Source organism: Microchirus variegatus, assembly GCF_963457635.1.
Source record: "Microchirus variegatus genome assembly, chromosome: 17".
NCBI lineage: Eukaryota > Metazoa > Chordata > Actinopteri > Pleuronectiformes > Soleidae > Microchirus > Microchirus variegatus.
Genome location: NC_139818.1, coordinates 23,686,610 through 23,704,416, shown reverse-complemented (window position 1 = coordinate 23,704,416; position 17,807 = coordinate 23,686,610). Strand labels below are relative to the sequence as shown.

The window sequence follows — 17,807 nt, the reverse complement described above, 5'->3', positions numbered from 1 at the left end:
TTTTAATGCACACATCTGTCCAACCTCTGAGACTTCCTGATCCTGATCCTGATCCTGATCCTGATCCTGATCCATGTCGGTCTTTGTAAAATAAACATGTAATAAAATTCCAGTGTTATTGAGAAGAGGCAAACTTATTATAGTGTTGACTAATCACTGCATATACAGTATATTGTATTATATTGTATAGAATAGACTCAATAGACACAATATCAACAATATTAGTATAATATTTGGTTTGAAATGAGTTTATAGCAACGTTTCCATTCACACACGGTCATTTAACGTGGTTTCATCACATGACATCATGTGACCTCACCTAACAGCACTGACCTTTCTGCCGCGTTGGTGTCACAGAGTGAGTTCATCCTTCGACGCTTAGCCTCGTTTCATTTTTTCCGTCCGTCGCTGTGACGTCGCTCATGTGCCGGGAAACTGATCAATGGAGGGAAGAAGCCCTACAGGAAAAAAAAACACGTTTACGTATGATGACATGTTGTGGCGACGTAAATCTAGCAGCTGGCCAGCTAGCTAGCTAACTAGCCTCTATCTAGCAATTGGTAGGTAGGTAGATAAGTAGGTAGGTAGGTAGGCGTTAGTTAGCTAGTCTCTATCTAGCATTAGGTAGGTAGGTACTGTAGGGCAGGCATTAGTTAACCAGCTTCTATCTAGCATTGGGTTGGTAGGTAGCTAGCTAGCTAACTGGCCTCTATCCAAGTAGGTAGGTAGGTAGATAGATGTTAGTTAACTAGCCTCTATCAAGCATTAGGTTGGTAGGTAGGTAGGTAGGTGTTAATTAACTAGCCTCTATCTAGCATTAGGTAGGTTGCTAGCTAGCTAGCTTACTGGCCTCTATCTAAGTAGGTAGGTAGGTAGGTAGGTAGGTAGGCGTTAGTTAGCTAGTCTCTATCTAGCATTAGGTAGGTGGGTCGGTAGATAGGTGTTAGTTAACTAGCATCTATCTAGCATTAGGTAGGTAGGTAGGTAGGTAGGTACTGTAGGCGTTAGTTAACCAGCCTCTATCTAGCATTAGGTTGGTAGGTAGCTAGCTAGCTAACTGGCCTCTATCTAAGTAGGTAGGTAGGTAGGTAGGCGTTAGTTAACGAGCCCCGATTACAGTGTGGTTACAGTGTGTTTGTGTGTGTGTGTGTGTGTGTGTGTGTGTGTGTGTGTGTGTGTGTGTGTGTGTGTGTGTGTGTGTGTGTGTGTGTTCTTGTAGTTGCGGCATACTGAGGACCAGTGAGGGTTTTAAACCAACAAAGTGAGGTAATTTTTACGGAGGGAGGACATTTTGGCCGGTCCTCACTTTGTTTTCATTGAAATCACTTCCTTAGGTTGCTATAACATGCTATACTCAATTTGTCAATTTTCTTTACTTTTTCTCAAATTTTGGATCATCATTTCGGGTCAATTTTTTTTCAAACTTTGGGTCAAATTTTTTTCAAAATTCGGTTCAACATTTTTGTTCAAATTTTGGGTAAAAAATCTTTTTTAAATTTTGGGTAAAAAATCTTTTTTAAATTTTGGGTAAAAAAATTTTTTTAAATTTTGGGTAAAAATTTTTTTTTAAATTTTGGGTAAAATTTTTTTTTAAAATTTTGGGTAAAATTTTTTTTTTAAATTTTGGGTAAAATTTTAATTTCAAATTTTGGTCGACATAGTATAGTATGACGTTTTTGTAAAATGTTGGACCAAAAATTGTAAAAATAAAATAAAATCGAAAAAGTTTTCCAGCCCTTTTTGCTCTGGGGCTCCACCTGCAGACATTTTATGGTACTGCAACCAGTAGTTCTTTATAGATGTCATTCATGAAGTAGATATTTGTAATTGTGTTGATTTATAAAGTGGAAATGCTGGTCCTCAGTATGCAGCAAGTACAAGAATGTGTGTGTGTGTGTGTGTGAGTGTGTACCAGGAGGAGGCCGATAGAGTGTCAGTCTAACTTCAGGTGGTGTGTTCTTGAACAGTTTGAGCACCTTCTACAAGAAAAAAAAATAGAAATAATTGTTAGGCAACTGCAGGAGATACAGGAGAGACGGAGCAATTGGCCAGCAGGGGGCGACTCCTGGTGGTTTTGAATGGATTTTATAATAGCAGTAAATCTATTCCTGAAGAGTTAATGATCTACTTCAATAAAACATTGTGTCAATTATGTTCCCATTTGGAGAGAAAAGAGTGGACACCAGTGTGACTGACAGATGGTCAATTTCCACTTTCACAAACGCCGTTCAAATCCCAGTAAAAGGCCTGTTTAGTGACTCCATTGTTCGGCCAGTTAATTGTAAACCTGTTCCACTGTCACAGCATCAGGTCACATCACACGACCGCATCATTATCCACAGTCACGGAACATTGTTCCTCCTCCTTTAACAAGACTCAACGTTCACTGTTTGATTCCTATACTGCGTTAAATCCAACATGTGCACTTTAAATCAGGACAGAGGTGATTTTGTGCCGTGTTTTCCAAACACAAGACGATCCATGTCGTGGAAAACAACATTAAAGTTACTTAAACAGTTAGTAATTATTGTAATTATATTGAAGATTATAGTTCATTATTAGCTCGTCACACATTACAGTAGTAGAGTTGCATCATATCTGTCGTGTGAGAATGTTTTAGTTCAGTGTTTAGTAGCGAATTTAAAGGTCTAGTATGTGAGAGTTTGTTGACAGAAATCAAAGATATGACTTAAAAGTACATTTGTGAGTGTATTATGACTTTAAAGTTGAATTTATTTGGTTTGCGCCTTAGAATCCTAATGTAAAATACATTTAAAGTACATTTAAAGGCCTTGCTTTATAACATTTTGTGCTGCTTTGTTTCTACGGAAGCCTGAATGGACAAATCAGCCCTTTCCCAACTTGAATAAGAAGCTAAACACTGCACCTTTGATTTATTTCCAGTATTTTGATTTATTTGGACTTTTATTTTTGTCTTGCACTGGTGTTGCGTTTTTGTCCTTGTTGCTTTTTTTTTGCTTTCTGGTCTGCAAAGGCCACCGTAGTTCCCTGGTGCGCTTGGGAACGGGAAGGGGTTAGTGGATTCCACCTTTTGCGACAATCTGTAGTCGGTAAATTGACATTTAAACATGAATAAATAAAGGGTTTTTTTTCGAAATGTGAAATATCGACGTACTGGATAGGAGAGCTCCTTGAGCGACTGGCCGTCGATGGCCACCAGGACGTCTCCCTCCTGGATTCTGCCGCTCTGCTTAGCCGGCTGACCCGGGAAAAGCTCCTTTATCCGCACCAGGCTGCTAAACTCCCGGGTGGGAGGATCCAGCTCGCACATGAGGAAGCTGAAGCCCAGGCCACTGGCGTTCTTAGTCAGCGCCACCTCCTGGATGTTTTCTGAAGGTTTTTGGAGGTGAGAGAGAAGGTAGAGATGTTGATTAGCTGTGTAACTTAATGCTAATGTACATTTATAATTGTTTGCTTTGGTATATTTTGTATATTTTACATTACTTATTTGGGTTATTACTTATTTTATACCAAAGTCATATCTAATGTAATGTAATCTTAAATGTGGTTATAATATATAAATACATCTTATATCATATATATCATATTATATAGCTAATAATATCTTGTTTTGAAGAATTAACTTATTGCCCTTTTTCTTCTTTTTTTCTCAAAGTTATTTCATTGTTGAAATAAAGTAATAACGACTTGAATGTGCTCTTGTGCGTCAACAGTTGTGTTCACTGTGTGAGGCGACCGAGGGCAGATGATGATGATGATGATGACGCGGGATGACGTATGCAGAAGGTCAGGTCTAAGGATAACGGAGGCCACGGGGATAAGACGAACAAAAAGGAGGTCAGGGTCAGTAAGGAAGATCAGGAAGAAGAGGAGGAGGAGGAGGAGGAGGAAGTGTGTGAAAGTTCACCTTGAAGCGGTCAAGCTAGCGCGGCTAAGCGTCGACGCGCCTTCGTCCTCGCTTGTGTAAAGTCAAATAAATACTCGCTGATTCAATTTTATGAACGTACGACATCAGTTCCAGCGTCCGAGATGATGCTACGTAGCGTAATGACATTAGCAGAAGGTGTACTTACCATATCCAGCTTACTAGCTAGGCTACAAGAAGGTAGCTAACAATAACAGGGGTCGTACCTATGTTCCCCCGGGTCCTATGTTCCCCCCGTTTTTCCCAAAAAAAGGTCCTATGTTCCCCACTTTGTATGTGACAGAGGAACATGGGACCCTTTTTTTGAAAAAGGGTAGGGTTAGGGTTAGGGTTAGAGAAAGATTCCAATGTTTCCCGGTCACATACAAAGCGGGGAACATAGCACCCGGGGAACATAGATACGGTCCCGAACAACATGGCTGCCAGCAAGGACAGAAGGTAAAAACTGATTTTAGCCACTTAGCAAAAATAGGAGAACCCTTTTTGGCTCCAGGTAGAACATTTTTATAAAGGTTCCACCTGGAACCCTTTTGGAGGGTTCCACCAAGAACCCTTTTAAAACCCTTTATTCAGGAGAGGGGTTTTAAAGGGTTCTCTGGGTCAACATGGTTCTTACTGGAACCATTAGTGTTACCAAGAACCCTAGCAAGTGGTTCCAGGTAGAACCTCAGCCCTTGTAGAAGGACCATTTTGGAACCCTTATTTCTAAGAGCGTATGGGACTTTGGTGCAGAGACGAATCGGTTTTTACGGAACTACAGTTTCCGGCTAGAAAAGGTTGTCAAACTGTGAGAAAAATTTATTTATAAATGATATGATATCGTAGACTTCATGTTTATCGTATCCTTTCATTTTCAGATGATCTTCCATGTTACCAATTAGAATTCTGCTCAGTTTTGAGGATCTTCTGAAGTCAACTAGTCTGTAGATCGTTCCAATTATGGAAAAGTGAGCAGCATTTCACCAAGAAGTAATAGTCGTCCCGATGTGACCTCGGCGTCCTACCATCAGTGACAAAGCTGTAGTCTTTGCGTCGCTCGCCGATGGTGTTTGGCGGAGTGCTGGTGGACGAGCAGCTCTTGAGTCTGGGCCTGCTGGACGCCGGACTGAGGCTCTGATTGGACACGCTGCTGCTGGTGGTGTCGGCGCTGAGGGAAACCGTGGACACGTTCATCGGCTCCTTCTCCACGACCACGGTCACCACCTGGAGAGGGAGAGGACAGATATAGAAGTGTTAGAGTGCAACTCTATACGAGTTGTGATAGATGTGTTGACGTTTACCTCAGTAGTTTTACTCAGACACTCCACAGCCTGCTGGTAAGTGAAGCCCTGGAAGTGAACACCATCCACCTCCAGCAGTCTGTCGCCTGGAACAGAAAAAAGAATCATGTGCACTTTATGTATTTTTAATTATTAATAAGTGTTGGATCTCATTATCACACCGTGTTGCTGAATATAAATCAAACGCACCTTTTTTTTTTACATTACATAACAGTAGTTTATGGTAGTCCCATTTTATTATAGCATCTTGTTCCATAATATTGTATATATTATACAATATGTGCAATATGATATAGATTTTTTTACTTATTATGATGGTAGTCTATAGCAATTTTCATTACCGTGATATTACCTGCATATTACATTGACAATAACTGCTATTAGTAAGCGAATAATGTAAACATTGCATGAGGAAATGAGATGTTTTTGTTGTTATTATTGAACAACTTGATGTCGAGCTGTTGTACCTTTGTGAATGCGTCCGTCCCTCTCTGCTGCCCCTCCACAAACGAGCCTCTTGATGTAAATTCCTCCGTGAGGAAGGTTTGTGTCGACGCCACCCTGACCAATCAGAGACACAGGCTTTTATGTCATTATATTTAAAGGTGCATTACGTAATAAATCATAAAATCCTCCTAATATGTCACAGAGACTCAGGAATAATGTTCATATAACAAACTGAACTCACCAACAACAACAGTACAGACAAAATATTTGCATTCAAAAAAATATTTTGCAGACTGCAAATCATGTTTTGGCATGTGGCGCCACCTACCGCCGTCTACCAATCGTTGCAGTCAGTAGAGTCTCAGGTGCCGAGCAACCACGGGTTGCCAGTTAGGTCAGAAAACGAAACCTTTAAAGACCTCTGTATTTTGAATTTGCATGTAGTAACCGTGTTTGGCCACATTCTTACATGTGGCACCTTTAAAAAATACAATTTAACAGATAAATAATGGTAAACCATCAGCGTGTGTTGAAGTAAATGAGTGATGTAACATGCAGCAACACAGGCCCCGCCCCCCTCAGTGATCTCATCAGACCACAGGTGTCAATCAGATTGAGAGGTGCAGATTTCCTGTTGACGATCGGCCGCTGCACGAACAATTGCTTCGACCTAATGGTTTTTAATCAAATTCTCACGGCCACATTAGACTCAACACTCTGTGGCTTCCACTGCGCAGTGATTCGGAGCCAAGTGGCCAAATGTAATTTGCCGACCGCCTTCGCTAATGTCTTTAAATAAAGTGAATGGGGGACAGTAATGGCTGGACAGATCTAACCTAAGTCATAAACTACTTCACTATTGGCAATAAAATAGCTCACAGACTCATTAACTCACAGAGATGCTGATGCCCAGACTCCCCGACATCTTCCTCAGCTCCACGGTGATCTCCTCCGGTCTCACACAGCTCAGGGAGGACGACGACAGAGAAGACGCGTCCTGAAACGACAGCGTTCAGACTTTACCGTTCAGTTATTCAAAAAAAATCAAGCGTGTAACTGTATCGTACCGCGCTTTTCAAACAATTGCAGGCAGAACGACGAGTGCGATCGTACCTGCGCTCCAAGGACTCGTGCGTCACCGGGGACGTGAAGCCTGTTCGTGGTCTTCGGCGTCATCATGACTGAGATGATCTCGTCCGCGCTGTTGTCGTCCGAACGGCCGTCCGTCATCGCCATATTCTGGGATTCGTAGTTCCTCAGCACAGGTGAGCGCACGCAGTTGGGACTGAGGCGAACTGCAGGCGACAGATTTCGAGGTAGGAAATGTTGTGTTTATTTTCATGGTTGGTTGTGTTTTGTTGTCCGGAATTCTTTAATTACTTCTTTGAAGAGAGTTAGCTGGTAACAGCAGAATCATGCTAGTTTTAACCCCAATTTGAAAGTATTATCGCTAAGCTGAACTACGCTAAGCTAACTGGCTTGAAATTGTGTCAGTCTAACTCTTGGTAAAGGACATGATAAACATTGGCATATTTACTTAATTAGAGAATTCATTTTGTCATTTCTCTTTTTCTTAGCCTCAGCATTTAGGGTTAGGGTATGTAGCGTTGTGATTTCTTGTCTGAATGTACTTAATTACTTCTTTGTAGAGCGTTAGCTGTAGCATGTGTAGCTGTTTTTACAGGTAACAGCAGAATCATGCTAGTTTTAACCCCAATTTAAAGTATTACCGCTTGAAATTGTGTCAGTCCAAATCTTGGTAAAGGACATGATAAACATCGGCATATTTACTTAATTAGAGAATTAATTTTGTCATTTCTCTTTTTCTTAGCCTCAGCATTTAGGGTTAGGGTTAGCCTGTTCGCAGTCTGCAGGCAACAGATTTCAAAGTACAAAATGCTGTGTTGTGTTTTCTTGTCTGAATGTACTTAATTACTTCTTTGTAGAGAGTTAGCTGTAGCACATGTAGCTTTTTTTTACAGGTAACAGCAGAATCATGCTAGTTTTGCCCCCAATTTAAAGTACTATCGCTAAGCTAACTGGCTTGAAATTGTGTCAGTCTAACTCTTGGTAAAGGACATGATAAACATTAGCCTCAGCATTTAGGGTTAGGGTATGTAGCGTTGTGTTTTCTTGTCTGAATGTACTCAATTACTTCTTTGTAGAGCGTTAGCTTTAGCATGTGTAGCTGTTTTTACAGGTAACAGCAGAATCATGCTAGTTTTAACCCCAATTTAAAGTATAATCGCTAAGCTGAACTACGCTAAGCTAATTGGCTTGAAATTGTGTCAGTCCAATCTTTGTCTAACATTGGGATATTTACTTAATTAGAGAATTAATTTTTGTCATTTCTCATTTTCTCATTTAAGATTTTACTAAAATCTCCCAGATTTCATGACCAAGTTTATTTCCGCCCTGAGCTAACACGTATCCACAAAACCTGACAGTTTACAGGTAGATTAAAAAAAAGTTATTGGTGAAATTACAATGAAATACATATTTTACAAGGTTTATCCTCTGCCAAGAAAAACTCAGGCAAGAGCAATAAAGGCTCTGTTTGCCTCAAGGAAAAAGAACAAACACAGATTTATTGTCTAGCAATTTACATTCATTGGGAGCAGGTGCATCTAGACCGGGCTAATGACTACATCACATGTATTATACATGCAAACACTGGTTCACAGCCAGAGTATCCTCTCTCACACACACACACACACACACACACACACACACACACACACACACACACACACACACACACACACACACACACGCACACACACACACACACACCTTTTGACTGTGAGACAATGAGCTGCACCTCCTCTGGGCTTCTCTGCATGACCTCTGCCGCCTCGCTGTAGGTGACCCCCTCCAGGCTGACGTGGTTCAGAGAGATCAGGCGACCACCTAAGGTCAAAGGTCATCGTGAAAATGCGGCGGTGTCCGGTAACAGTTGGAGAAGTGAATCACCCCGTCTGCAATTCTGAACTCTGCGTGACCCGAAAAAAGGCTCGCGGGATTCTTTTAGAACTCCCAATTTGTTGCCATACAGTCTTGGAATGCATTTTGAAGTACTAGTACTCTGATGTACTGCTTCAGAATTCATATATTTAAGACATTACTATATGAGGAGATAAATTATGTAATTATCTACCTGGTCTGATGCGTCCATCCTTATCAGCTGGTCCACCAGGCACAATAGAGGCAACAAAGATGCCCAGATCGTAACATCCAACCGTGTCCTCGCCCACTATTATTATGCCTTTACGGGCACAAACCACACGCGTGTCAAACACAGAAAATGCTAATGAGTCACAGTCATGACTTTGTATGATCTGCTTACCAAGGCCAAGTCTTGGGTCTTTCTTTAAGGACACGCATATGACTTCTCTCTCTGATGACGACCTCACTTTAGTTGGGGTTTCTGTAAGACATGCATTGAAGACACGAACCTTCAAAGGAAAATAGGCAACTTTTTGAAATTGACTCAGTATAGCCAACCTAGCAATGTAGCTATGTATGGAATGAAGATGGTCCACTGTCCTCCAACGGCTACCAATGGCTATTCCAATCAAATTAAAGTCACAAATCTTTTGCCAAGACTTCTTCTAGAGCTGCACCCATCTACTTGAACTAACATAAGGAGGTCCATTCTCCTTATTGGCCGAGGCGTTCCACCAAAGAGCATTGATCGAAACCAAACTGTCTTCAATCATTGTTCACCAATTAGAGAATTCATTTTGTAATTTCTCTTTTTCTTAGCCTCAGTATTTAGGGTTAGGGTTAGCCTGTTCGCGGTCTGAAGGCAACAGATTTCAAGGTAGAAAATGTTGCGTTGTGTTTTCTTGTCTGAATGTACTTAATTACTTCTTTGTAGAGAGTTAGCTGTAGCATGTGTAGCTGTTTTTTACAGGTAACAGCAGAGTCATGCTAGCTTTGCCCCCAATTTAAAGTACTATCGCTAAGCTGAACTACGCTAAGCTAACTGGCTTGAAATTGTGTCAGTCTAACTCTAGGTAAAGGACATGATAAACATTAGCCTCAGCATTTAGGGTTAGGGTTAGCCTGTTCGCGGTCTGCAGCCAACAGATTTCAAGGTAGAAAATGTTGCGTTGTGTTTTCTTGTCTGAATGTACTTTGCTAATTAAGCTAACAGTCTTGAAAATGGTGTCAATCTTCGTCTAACATTGGGATATTTACTTAATTAGAAAATTAACCATTGTTCACCAAATGAGCTAGCAAATCTGATTGTGGTTCTGGTTCTGCTGTACCTCTCGCTGCTGGAGAACCAGAAGGAACTTCAGATAGACTCCTGTGAGAGAATGCTGGGGAACGCATCGCAGGGCTGCTGCGCTGGCTGCTGAAGAAGGTACTGCAGAAAAGCACGGATAATAGATAAGTATATAATTAAATGCAAACAGCTATTCATAGATTTGATTTTGAATTCAAAGCACCTCTGCTCATTGTTGATTTGCCGCTGCTGTTGAATGCGAGCCTCCACCCTGGCCGTGAGGTCGTCGCACATCTTGGCCAGGGACTCGTCCCGAGGTGTGGTCAGACCACTCTCGTCCTGTGGCGTCTCTGAGCACGAGACAGACTTGAGCTGGTTGCTCTGGGCACGACACTGCGCCGCGTATTGCACGATGTTCGATTCTGGAGGTGAAATCAAAGAAATATTCTGCCTATAACTTATTTCGTCTTCCAAGTGTGTCGTGTCGTTAATATGCTCTCTCTTCGACAAACCGACCTGAGGTGAGGCTGTGGCTGAGCTGCCGAGAGTTCATCTCGTTGTTGAATTTATGTTGGGCCGAACACAGGTTACACAGATACTTGGCTATCTTGGAACTTTCTGCGATGAACGTGTGCTTCTTCTTGCTGCCGCGACTCTCTACTACGAATTTCCGCCTCTGCGGGGACAGCCAGAAAATAGGGAATTATAAAAATTCTGCAAATGAAACACAATGAAAAAGGGGAGAAAGTCATTGATTGACTTACGTTTGAGGAGATGGTCGCAGTGTCCCTCCAGTAGAAATTCTGACTGGTGGATCTGTTGCCGTCTTTTACCTCGCAGACGATGACTCCTTTGGCACAAACCCCGAGGATAATCTCTCCTTCTATTGGCTTCTTTTCACGCGTCACACGGTGGAAGAACACACCGTATTCAGGCAACTGTTGACACACCTGAAGGGACAAAAAAAAGAGTGGCAACTGTACTCCATGTCATGGTGCTGGATGGTAAGATCTTGTTTGTTTGATTTCAAATGTGACTGTTTTGGTACTTTGAGGAACTCGAGTTTGGATTCGTCGCTCAGCATCTGAGCGTTGTTGGAGTGCAGTCGAATGAGCTCCTCCTGAATGTAAGGCAAGGCACGTTTCTCCATCACGCTCTTGGGGACATACTGGTCAGGGCGGTAGTAGTTCCTACCAAACACCTAAACACAGCAAGTCCAGGTCTTTAATTCAATCCAATACATATTGCATGCAATGACAGATCCAGAGGTTTTTTCCAGAACTTTATGGAAGAAGACAGTTGCCTGGACTAACCTCAGGCATGCAGTCCCCATACTCCGTCTGCAGTGCCAGCCCTCCCAGATACAGAGCTGTCTCCTCATGGCAGGACAGCCTGTCATCCAAAAGGTCTCTCCTGAGCTGGAGGTAATACTGGTGACGGGTCTGATTGTGCCTGATGGAGAAACAACGTCCACGTTTGAGCGACAGAAGACTTTGCCCGCCGATGTTTGTTTTGGGAGAAATACTTGAGAATACTTACAAAAGAAGATAAACGTCACTGACAAAGAATTTAACCCTGAAATAGAGAACAATGGTGGCTGTAGGCACTTTCTTCCAGCTGTCTGGTGCGACCTTGGAAATCTTTGTGTCGTTGTCCAGGAAGAAGAACTCATTATCTAATAAGAGACGAGGCGACAGGCGTTTGAGCAGAGCATGTGGAACAACGCGGTATGACAGCATTCACAAGTCAAGCAATCGGTCATTCTTAAATTCGTCAGCTTCTTTTACCGTCTGTGTAAGCAAGGCCAAAGTAGAAATGCTCCATCAGGTTAGAGTGAGCCACAATCATGTCAAAGACGTCTCCTCCTCGGGATTTCACCTCACACTTGACCAGGATGCTTTGACCGTTTGGCATCACCACACTTATCTCTCGCTGGGTGGTTGGAGATTTACCTTTCTTTGACTGAAAACAAGGAGAACACACGTTTGAAGAAATCTGTGAAGGTTCGTGGTCGTCCAAGTCATTTACGGATAGATTTTTGGGAGGAACCTTGGAAAACGTTGGTGGTAAGGGTTGGTGTTCATATTCGAGTCATTCTGGGTGGACATATTTCATAAAGGTTGTTCAACAGATTCATCAAAAGTATGGCCCTTGGCTGAAATGTAGATAAAGATAAACTTTAGCTTCCTACATCTGAATGGATGAACACTTGGCTAAATGGACAGTTTTGATTGGGTGATTCAAGAAATGAGTCACATCATCAAAAAACCTTCTCAAATTTTCCTGGCCAGCCAAAGGTTCCAGCTGATATGGCCTGGGAGGGAACCCTTTCAGTAGATGTACATAGTTTATTGGAGAACTAGGTCTCTAGAAATTGCCAAAAACCTTTGACAGATCTTTTTTTCTTCCAAGAACTCACCACGATTGATCCGGGCAGCTCCAAGACAACAAGTGGTTCGTCTAACATTCTAATGAACTCGGGGCCCGAGTCCTGTAACACAAATGAAAAATGAAACCTCGGTAATGTACCACTTCACTTTAAATCCGATTACACACTGCGGTAATTAGGCTCACCTTCACTCTCTTCTCGTTCAGACTAACTGTAGACTCAAACTGTGCCAGGGATCTTAAGTTGCTGTTTCGATTACCGTCCAAGTACGGACTGCAGGGGCCGCGGTTCAGCTGCTGCCAGCTGCCGTACGTCTCCCTGTTTCGACCTTGCGATGGAATCCTGGGGGGAATTAGTTTTCCATTTTTATTCTGATGAACGTCAAGATCTGTCGGTCATGAGATGAAGGCTTGCAACCAGAATGTATGTGTTTTAATTGCATTAGCCCTTTGCAGGGTTTGTCATCCCAATGCGGTCTCTTATTCCACATTGGTTTTGTCATTGGAGAAACGACTCAAATTGAACTCAAACTTGGCATTTTTTGGTGGTGAAATAAAGGGCTTTTTGTGTGTGAATGTACTTCATACCCCATAGGATCGGATGGGTAAGGCACTCCTGAGAATGTGCAAGAAATCTTCTTCTTCAACGCCCATGTTGAGTTACTGAAAGATCCCCCTGGAAAACAAACTTATCTTAATACTTATGCGCCACATGTTAATTTGCCCCCTGCCTTATGCTAAGTTATTTAGCTGCTCGTGGTAGAACTTCCAGGTGATCTAACAGCAACAAAGCAAGTCTGCACATCTTTCAAAGTGAAGTGAAAGTGAAACAAGGGATGGGATTTCTTACTGTGCAATCTGTCTCTGACCATTTGACTGCGGTCTGTTAGCTTAGACCCATTCTCAGCCATGGACACGTGATCATCCTGCAAAAGACAACATTGTCCAACTCGAGGAGCAAGAAGTATCAGTAACCAGAAGAAGGATAAACTCTACTGAACACTCACCGAGTTTCTGTAGACATCTTCCACCAGCTGTCTTATAAGGCATTCGGCTGGAGGCAGCATGGCAGCCTTGTGGTGAAGCTCACAGGTGTCGAGCACGCTCAGGAGGTCGGGCCTTCTCACCACCATCTCCTCGCACATGCTGAGCAGCAGACCTTCCAGCTCCGAGCTCATCTGGACCGGCTGCAAGGAAGAAGGTGGAACACGGGGAGGGGGGGAAACGGATGATTTGCTACGGTGCACAAGACGCGCAAGTTTTAGCAAACGATGGAAAGAAAGAGGGAGGAAGCAGTACCTGATTATGAGGAAGATGATAGTCAACGCACCAGTAAAGAGTCATCCCCAGTGAATACACAACCATCTGATGGAAAACAAAACATGCAAAGGTTTTTTCCCCTCGCGCAATATTTATCCTTTAGGAAAGTTGACTAATGTGTCAGATTGGACCGAAGGTCAACCTTGGTGTGTACCTTTTCAGCTTGATTCCTGGTGAAGGTGGCGTGAACCTGTTGGACCTCGGGAGCCGTGAAGGAGGCCACGTCTTCGTTTCGCGCACAACTCTTGAGGGCCACACTCCCGTTGGCCGACAGCAGCACTGAGCCTGGACTTAGCACACTGTACATGTTGCCCGAACCTGTGCAAAGATAAGAACAGACGATGTGTGACAACGCAAAACGTACATCATCCTTTGTAACCTGTAACCTTAGAAAAAGCTTTTCATATGTACTTTAGGCAAGGGTATTGCTTTACGGATGTCAGCCATCTTTCCTGAAAGTACAAACTAGCCGGAAAATGCGTCTTGCTCTGGTTGGGTTTCAGCTAACTATGACTTACAAAGTAGAACTTTTCTGATACGCAAATGCTAATTATAGCACACTGTGACTGACCTACAAAGGCTCGTGGTGGTCGGCACATTTGAACCCTGCCTTTGAACCAAATGTGGTAGCCTGGTACGGAGCAACAACGGAAGGGAGTACAAATGACGGTTTTGTTTACGTTTTTTCGAGATGTCCAGTAGAGCCTCAGTGGTGGCAAGCAGCAGGCACCAGACCTCATCTTCATCCAGCGGTGAACCCCGGCCCTCCAACACCTCTGCCAGGGTCACGAACGTACCCATCCTGCCACGTCTCACACACACACAAACATAAACACTCTATACGTGAGACGCCATAACTCTTTAGAGGTCAAAGGTCAGAGTTTCAGTCAGACAAGCTTATTGGTTTAGTGGACTTAGATCTAATGGGAAACACTTCTGCTAACTCCTGTCATACTTTTCTTTTCAAGTTGAAGTCATATCACTTACCAACATCCAGTTGAAGACATTTCCATAGTCATTTACATGGTTAAAGGTGCATTATGTAATAAATCTAAAGCAACTGGCCATAAAATCCTCCTAATATGTCACAGAGACTCAGGAATAATGTTCATATAACAAACTGAACTCACCAACAACAACAGTACAGACAAAATATTTGCATTTAAAAACAATATTTAGCAGACTGCAAATCATGTTTATGTTTTGAAATCATGTTTTTGGCATGTGGCGCCACCTACCGCCGTCTACCAGTCGTTGCAGTCAGTAGAGTCTCAGCTGCCGAGCAACCACGGGTTGCCAGTTACGTCAGAAAACGAAACCTAAAAGACCTCGGTATTTTGAATTTGAATGTAGTAACCGTTTTTGGCCACATTCTTACATATGGCACCTTTAATGTACATGGTTGTTTTTTAATACGTGCTGTATCAGTTTGCACAAATTCTGATTACAGTCGTTCTAATGGTTAGCAGGAAGAAAACACGCTAATATTCTGACAATAATCCAACCAGTGTTGGTTTACCAGAAAATCACTGGACGATGGACGACAACAAATGATCCTTAAAAGTTATAATTTAGAAACGTAAACGTTCAAAGGGAGTTTACGTTAGTGTGTGCTATTGCTACGTAGCCAAATGTTAGCAATACCAAGTTTTGGTATGTTTCAAATATGATAAATAACCACAATATACAATACAATGTATGCTTGTAAACATACCTAAATCATCTCGAAAATTAAAAAGTGTGTTATTATTTACTCTCACTTTGACCACATGTACTGTTTGCACAGCTGCTGCCGTTGGTGTTTGCCAGTGTTCAGACACTGAACTGTGCCTCGATTCGGACTCACGAACAGAATTGCGTCACAGACAGAAACCAGACTTGCCTCAGCAGATTGATAGATTGCCAAATAACACGGCTCTCTTAATCTGGTTATGTGCACTCTGATTTAATTTGACCTGGATAACCTCGGGTGAGGTCGTCTACATGTGAGCTAAAATAATCTATTCTGGACCGTTATCACCATATGTGGAAAAACGCAAATGGCCACGTTGACATATAAGCGTTGCAACTGTAAAAAAAGCAACTATATTAACATTTTAATTAGGATGGCAAATTCCGCTGCTGTACCACGTCACCAAAGGTTCAAATCGCAGCTCAAATGTTGACATTTTTTGGAAGTTTATCCAGTGAAATCTGGATAAACTCACAGCTGTGTGAGCTCGACGCATTGGCTCACACAAACAAACCAGTAGAGTGTTAATTCTAGAGAGAAACCGAGTCATTACAGCAGCTCAAATAAAGATTAGATGACGACCAGCACCCCGGCCATTGGTTAAATCAGCAAAAAAACGTACAGTATTTCTGCCGTGTCCCACTCAGATTAAAAAACCATCACGTCTCGGTTTTAACACATTTCGTTGCCTACCTTATTTCATGCGGTACGTGAAGAGATTCCTCTTAAGTTCCCTCAGACATCCGCCACTTTAATCCATCCACTGCTGCCGCCGCTGCTGCCATCCCACCCGCCTCTGCCTTCCGCCCGCCATGGCATTAATTGTCACACTTGACGGATCAATCGTCTCCTCGGAGGGGACATCGGCTCCATAACATAGTTTCCCCTGCAATGACGTGTTGCTTCTGCGTTTCCTGTCATTTTCTGCTATTTTTAGACGAGGGACCATAAGAACATAATGGGATTTGCAGGACAAGCTAATGGCAGATGGGGCAGCAAAGGGCCCGGTCCGCTGAGAGGCCGGCACTGTGTTAATCTGCCGTTTCAAACAAAGTGACACAATAATTGTCCCACTTTCGTTGACTGCCTCGCACAGATGAACACACAGCTGACTAACTTTAGTGACAGGACAGTATGTAAAACCATAACTAAGGGACATTCAACCAAAAAAGATTTTTCAGTCATACCAGTTTGATAAAAAAGAAATTTGTACAGTTTTGTAAATAAATAGGTCATACAGGCAGAAATACTGTAACTAGGCCCTATATATCCACTGTATATTGTACAATAGTCCTTCCTTATAGTTTCTTTTCACAGTTTAGCATAAATGTCAAATAAATCCAGTGGGTAAAATTAAATAAAATATTCAGAGAAAGTTTGACTGAATGACAAAATTGACAAAATGCCCATAAAATTGGCTGATATTTATTTAAAGGTGCCATATGTAAATTCAAAACACAGAGGTCTTTTAGGTTTCGTTTTCTAACGTAACTGGCAACCCCGTGGTTGCTCGGCAGCTGAGACTCTACTGACTGCAATGATTGGTAGACGGCGGTAGGTGGCGCCACATGCCAAAAACATGATTTCAAAACATAAACATGATTTGCAGTCTGCAAATGTTTTTTTTCAATGCAAATATTTTGTCTGTACTGTTGTTGTTGGTGAGTTCAGTTTGTTATATGAACATTATTCCTGAGTCTCTGTGACATATTAGGAGGATTTTATCATTTATTACGTAATGCACCTTTAATTAATTTAACAGTTATTACGTATGTATGTAATGTTTTCTGTTTTGTCACTTGATAAATGCTGATAAAAAGTCAATAAAACCTTTTCCCTGGAAGTTTGACAACGTTTATTCTTAATAACTACCTATTACATGTATTTAATATTTAGTTTTATTTGAGTGCAGAGTGCAGATTTGTTGTTATTAAACTGTTATAATTTGTCAGAGAACGAATATTACCACACATTATATTGGTAAAAAATATTGACTGCAATTATGGTAAATATCGGCCACTGAAAAGCCGGCATCGGTCGAACTCTACTTCACACCATGCACTCAAAAGTTGCAAAATCGTTCATAGATGCTTATTTATACACGTATTCATCAATAAATCGTCGATGTATACATATATGTGAACCGTGTATTTTAAAACCACAAACAATTTCTTGAAATACAGTCACGAACGTGTGTAAAATTTGTTGTTGTTTTGTTTGCAGCGTCATTTAGAAACGTTGCCAAATCGTCGCTTCCGGTTTATCGCGCACACACACAGCCGTCGTGAACGCGCAGGCGGTCTTGAACGTTCCCCCGCTGCTGCCGCCGCTGCTGTTTCCTCGCCGCCGCAGACCTCTGCTGCTGCTGCTCATTGTGCAGCCGAGGAAAACATCGGTAGCTTCCGACGACGTCGGTATGAAATGGCAGAAACTGCCCGAGTCACGGAAGCACAGCGAGTAGGATAACGCCGGGAGCCACACGCATGTATCTCTGGGGCC

The 17,807-nt window shown here is 42.2% G+C and overlaps 1 protein-coding gene across 1 annotated transcript; it reads right to left on the bottom strand.

The window, feature by feature from the left end:
- Positions 1-420: 420 nt before the first annotated feature.
- frmpd2 (FERM and PDZ domain containing 2) lies at positions 421-14,377 on the bottom strand (the record flags this gene model as incomplete). The annotated part of the gene is given in 28 exon segments (XM_083903773.1): positions 421-458; positions 1,913-1,979; positions 3,137-3,351; positions 4,912-5,110; positions 5,188-5,273; positions 5,655-5,748; positions 6,530-6,631; positions 6,748-6,929; positions 8,428-8,544; positions 8,792-8,899; positions 8,981-9,061; positions 9,909-10,009; positions 10,092-10,261; positions 10,377-10,544; positions 10,633-10,818; positions 10,917-11,069; positions 11,182-11,320; positions 11,408-11,543; positions 11,656-11,830; positions 12,288-12,359; positions 12,443-12,640; positions 12,642-12,666; positions 12,845-12,932; positions 13,107-13,182; positions 13,264-13,443; positions 13,556-13,621; positions 13,731-13,894; positions 14,257-14,377. Coding segments are annotated over 28 exon segments (3,507 nt in total).
- Between the last annotated feature and the right edge of the window lie 3,430 nt (positions 14,378-17,807).